The 5,823-nt window shown below is 32.2% G+C and overlaps 1 protein-coding gene across 2 annotated transcripts; it reads left to right on the top strand.

The window, feature by feature from the left end:
• Window positions 1-6: 6 nt before the first annotated feature.
• Window positions 7-5,191, top strand: LOC143587535 (uncharacterized). Of its 2 annotated transcripts, none has more exons than XM_077068801.1 (12): window positions 7-86; window positions 421-548; window positions 732-769; window positions 1,056-1,135; window positions 1,564-1,628; window positions 2,039-2,177; window positions 3,412-3,524; window positions 3,597-3,662; window positions 3,783-3,873; window positions 3,969-4,036; window positions 4,131-4,168; window positions 4,842-5,191. In XM_077068801.1, exons 1-12 carry the CDS (start codon window positions 17-19, stop codon window positions 5,038-5,040), a joined length of 1,095 nt encoding a protein of 364 aa, XP_076924916.1. In that variant the 5' UTR covers window positions 7-16; the 3' UTR covers window positions 5,041-5,191. The 2 variants fall into 2 exon arrangements, with proteins under 2 accessions (XP_076924916.1, XP_076924917.1); XM_077068802.1 differs by having other exon boundaries at window positions 10-86; window positions 427-548.
• The last annotated feature ends 632 nt before the right edge of the window (window positions 5,192-5,823 follow it).

Raw genomic sequence — 5,823 nt, 5'->3', positions numbered from 1 at the left:
GTGCGGTGGTTATAAGATGGTTGGTGGAGACAACGTATGGAGGCCAAAATGGAGGACGGCCTCAGTGCAGGCTTCTTCAGCGGAAGGTGAGGGTGATTTCAAAGTGATTATTGTCATTTTGCATTAGAGTTAAAATATAAGTTTTTTAAGTTATACTTCTTTCCTGCTATTACAATTTATAAATTTGATCATTTTGACACCTAACAATATAAAAAGTTGGAATTATGAAATGTTTTTTTACTGAATTCAAACTGATTATTATAAATTATAACTTGAAGTCTGCATTAATGGCCTCAAATGCATGTGGTGATGGTTTGCTTTACATTCAAATTTGCTTGCTACTTGTATCCTAAAATAAATTAACATCGATTTTTAAACGAGTTGTATGCCTGTTATTTGATGTGAAGTTTAACTGTTTAGAGACAGATGTTGGTGTCAATGTTGAGGTTAAAAGTCAAGTGCAAGTCCATGAAGCCAGTTCTAGTGGAGCTGAATCAAATACTAGAAAGATCGCTACTTCTACAGGCAAACATTCAGTCACTTTGGAGGTGAAGTTTAAATTTAAATTTCTTTACTTTTTCGCTTTTGTCGTTTTTTTTGGTCAATTGTTACCTTTCTCTGCAATTAAAACTAAGAACAAATGATAAACACACCCAACTTTATTTTCGTATCAAGAATAAGTTGAATTTAAATCTCTCTTCTAATTTTCATTTGTTGTTATTATCCTACAGGTAGGGTCTTCATTGATGCGCTTCATTAAAGGAAAATGGTACGTCTTTTTGACACTTACATTTAGTTATATTCGTTGCAAGCAGTGGTGTAGCCAACATATTGCTTTCGGCTGTGCCGATTAAGACTTGCAATTAACTAATTACCAACGTTAAAGCTAAAAAATATAATAAATGCAAGAACCGCACAAGTGCCATAAGAAATACAATCATCATTCGTTCATTCATTACATGTTGTAATTACAAGTACACACATATCTACACTTCGTGTGGTACATGTGAGTATGTGACCACTCTATGTAACACTTTCTTTATATCCCTCAACAGGGGTTCTACGCAGGCTAAAATTGAGCAAGAAACGGGGGTGAGGCTAATATTTCCATCATCGAGAAGCGAAGATTCATTGAGTATGTTTCTTGTTTTTATTAACCATCACCGTCTTGTCTCAATTTACTCGGGTCATTCTCTAATGGTTGTATCGCCTATGAAATACGGATATGTCATTTTTTTCACAAGTATATCATCTACAGATTTTTTATCCCATGCCACAAAAAGACTGTTTTCGTACAATTTCTGCATTCATTGACTTTATGCAACATCATTAGTGGTTTCAGTTCTATCAGTTGCTCTAAATTCATATTGTATTTACCAACATAACTTCGACTAATCTATTTTACTTTTTCCATTTGTTTTTATCACAATTCCAAAGTAGGGGCTTATCAGTTAATATTGTTCAAGACTTACTGTTAGAACATATAAATTGCGCTTACTTTGAAATTTTAACATTTATCTCATCTGATTGTTGAAAACTATTTACAAAGCTGATTTTTTGCAGTCATTGAAGGAACTCCTGATAACGTGGGTAAAGCTTCAGAAAGAATACAACTCCTAATTGAGGAGGTTGGTTACCAATTATGTAATCCCAATTACTTAAAATACAGTAATAATAATAGGAATAATAATAATAGTATTAATAATAATAATAATAAATAAATAAATAAATAAATAAATAAATAAATAAATAAAGTACTTGTACTAATCCTTATCTAAGAAATAAAACTAATGTTTACATATTAAATGAAAGAGGAATTGTCACATTTTAATTTATTTGGGTCATATCAAGGAGCATTTGTTCAATGATTTAAATTCTTTTGTAATAGTGTAGTTTTTGTAATCATGCTTTCAATTGAATAAAAAAATCTATATAAATATATATATATACATATATATATATATACACACACATATTATTTTTCATTTCACTTAATATGCTCACATGTAATTTATTATTAATACGCGATACCGAACAGGTTGTCAAAACCCCAGCCCTTGACTACTCTCACTTCATATCACTTCCATTGGCTCTGCATCCACCATTGATCGATAAACTTATCAACTTTAAGGATTCAATATTAGGGGTAAATGATGCAAATACTTCTACATTATCTGGTATGTGGACAAACTACATGATAATATAAGTACTTATTTATCCATTTTCTTAATTTCTGTTTCGCCAAAGGACGGAGTTGAAAATTGTCTTTTTTTGTATGTACTATACATACTTCTATGGAACGGTTTTCATGAAAGCTGCATGCATTTTCTATTTATGTGAAAAATGTTTACTTTATTTTCTTTAAAATATGTGATTAGAGGTAGCAAATGGGCGGGTCGGGTAACAGGTCAAAATGGGCAGCTATAGTCTTGGACCGACTCAAAAAAATTTGTATGAGGAAGATCCATACATGTTTGTATCTTTGAGTGTTTATGATTAGAGTTAGCAAAATTGATGGATCAGATAGCGGGTCAAAAGGGTACTTTCTTATAGGGGTGTAAACCGTAAACGAGCCAAGTCGGTTTGTGATCTACTCGAGATCTGCTCGTCAGAACCCCAAATCGAGAAGAGCTTAAACGAGCCCGAGCTTTCTTAAAAAACGAGTATGAGCTCAAGCTTCACTTATCGAGCTGGCTCATGAGCCTAAACGAGCCTATTATTTATATCATCATCATCATCATCATCATCGTACTCAGTATATCCCACCAATAGCAATGCTATGGTATTGCATATAAAACTATGATAAAAATAACTAATTTACATATATTTTGTTATATATAAAAATTTATAATTAAAAAACTATTAAAAGTTTGAAAATGTATATAAATAAATTTAATAAACGAGCCGAGCTCAAGCTTGAAAAAATGATTCACGAGCCAAGATCGAGCTCAAGCTCTTGTAAATTAAAACTAGCCAATCTCGAGCCTAGTCCAGCTCGGGCTCGGCTCGTTTAACACCCTTACTTCCCTACTATCAGGTATGGGTCGGGCTGTATTGACCCAAAACACTTTTATAAAATTAGGCGGGTCCTGGGTTGGGTTGACCCGAAACACGTCTTGTCCAGCGATTATTATTTTTTTATGAGCAGTTAGTGTGTCAAGTATGATTATTAAAGTTAATATACTCTCTACTATCTCAACAACGATCTGATTTCTTTGAATAAAAGACAATTTTATGCATTAAAAATACACTTTGGTTAACTTTTGACCTGTTTACTCTTTCTAGGCTCTAGCTATCTTTTTTTTTAGCGGAGCTATCTTTCTACATGTCTATACCTTCTTTCGTAATTAAAAGATTCCAAATTACCGTCTTTGTATGTAATTATAATATCAAAAATTTTGCTTACAACAGAACTGGGAATAGATAAATCCATCTTTATTAATCCAAAGACATTTCACTTAACTGTACTCATGCTGAAGTTGTGGAACAAGGAAAGAGTCAGTGCCGCTGTTAAGATATTCAAGGTCGGTTCAATTGGACAAACTTTCTTGGTTGACTTAAATGCTTAACTGTTCTGTTGCGATATTACTAATCAGGAAATTGAAGCAGAAGTAATGGATGCACTAGATGGCCAACCTGTAGCTATTAAACTTAACGGACTGGTACAAATTTTGCAGTTAACATTTATAAGTTATATGGGCTGTTTGGATGCGTGTTTAAATGATCATTGCGATTTGAAGTGTTTTTTTGTACCTATATTAGTTTATTCTTTCTACTTTTAGGAACTTATGAAAGGTTCAGTTGAAAAGGCCCGCGTTCTCTATGCTCCTGTTGAAGTAATAGGTGGTGAGGAAAGACTTTTGCGTTCTTGCAGTATCCATAGTTTATATTCACCTATTTATTTTAATTATTATTTTTTCCTAACATAATAACAGTTTTTTAGTGTTATTTTTCCTAAACTATATAAGAAATCATCACTGATGCTTTTATAAAAGGCGGCCTTGTTCTTGAAAGAGACGCCAACCATACACTAAAGGTATGTAATACTACTTGCTAGTTTTTGGTTATTTTCATTTTGTTACTGCAATTATAGAAATCAATATTGGTGTATTTTAAATGATATTATGCAGTTGCATGCGACAGTGATGAATACAAGACAAAGGAAAAGGTTAGTGAATCCTTGTTCCATACTCTTTTAATTATTTCATCTTTTTTAGTTAAGGTCTTCCACTTATTCACACTACTTTATAGGCTACTTGAAAAGGTATCTTGTTTTGGTTGTATCACTTTCGACCAGATATAGAATGACTAAAACACCCTTGATTCTTTAAAAATCAATAATTTGAACTTATAGCATTATTATCATATTGGCTCGTCATCAAAATCGTTTTCTTCTTTTCAAGAAAAGCTAAGGTTGTTTTCGTTCAAATATTCAACTTTTTTCATCAAGGTCATTTATAAGCCAATTATATGTATGTGGTTTCATTTGTACCAATTTCTACCCAAAAATAAATAAAAATAAATGATGGATATGTTCTTTTTTATTTGGAAAAAACAACAGTTGTTAACTTATAAGTTATAACATGTCATCTCGACAAAGATAATATTGGCAAGATATTTAAAGGCATTATTGCCATTCTTGGCTAAAATTTGTATAAATGAAATCAGATGCATACAAATAGAAGTATGGGTTCACCCGAACAACGTTTCGTTCAACAAAAAAACTTTTTATAAAAGTCAGGATGTAAAATTTATTACAAATATTAGTTTTATCAATAGTTATCTTGTTTTGGTAAGTATACGAATAAAAATGCTGAGAAGATTGTTAAATCTGATAACAGAAAATATGACACAAAAAAGTTCAACTCGTTTAATGACTCATTTGATGCCCGAGGCATTATGGAGCAATATGGTTCAGAAGAATGGGGAGAATATGCTATCCCTGAACTTCATCTTTCACAAAGGTTTGTGTATGATGAAAATGGTTATTACCATTGTTGCGCTTCTTTTCCCCTCCCTAAAAACATGCAAGCAGATTAGTTTCTTATGTCGTTAGCTCACCTGTTTCGTTGGGGTTTTTTTTTAAACGGTTAACGTCTGAATTTGGAAGTTGGCCCCAAGTGTTAAGAAGTTTATGCTGAAGTCTGAATGATGAATGGTTAAGACTAGTTGGCTTGTAAACTTGTATAAATGTCTGAATGTGTGTTTTTTTTCTGTTTCGCCCCTCATAAAGTTGGGTCGTTAACGAATATATATGCTCGTGTATGCTTGCTAGTTTAGCCAAAGTCAATGTGAAGGATGCTGCAAGTAATATTGAGTTGGGTTATTTTTATTTTTTTTTTTGAACTCACACCTTGCAAATCTACATCAAATAACTACACTCGGCTACTTGCTAGGAACATATTTACTAAATGTCTTGATATCACTAGGGTACAAGCCATTTGGTGTCTATGATGTCTCGTAATGTTTTTATTTTGTCGTTTTGTCCTAAAAGATGTAACATGCCATGGTAATCATGTAAATTTCAACAATTGAAACAAATGAAAAACTCTTTTTTCAACTCTTCAGTTTCTGGAAAATACTGACTTGTAAGTTAACATGTAATATAAATTGGGATATAACAACATATGTCGAAAAATATATATTCTCGATTCTGAATCAGCACCATAAACCCTTAAACATCTTAACCGCCAATCACACCTATCAATTTCTTTTGAATCTATCTGAACATATTATACTGCAAGCTCTTAAATGCTTCAAAAGTTGAATAACAATTCTTGTAGATGACCATTTAACCATAAGCATTAAACCATATCAATATTA

The sequence above is a fragment of the Bidens hawaiensis genome, unplaced genomic scaffold (assembly GCF_021521415.1).
Source record: "Bidens hawaiensis isolate Kalapana, Puna unplaced genomic scaffold, B.hawaiensis_p1.1 tig00035544_1, whole genome shotgun sequence".
NCBI lineage: Eukaryota > Viridiplantae > Streptophyta > Magnoliopsida > Asterales > Asteraceae > Bidens > Bidens hawaiensis.
This window is presented reverse-complemented; position numbering and strand designations above follow the sequence as displayed.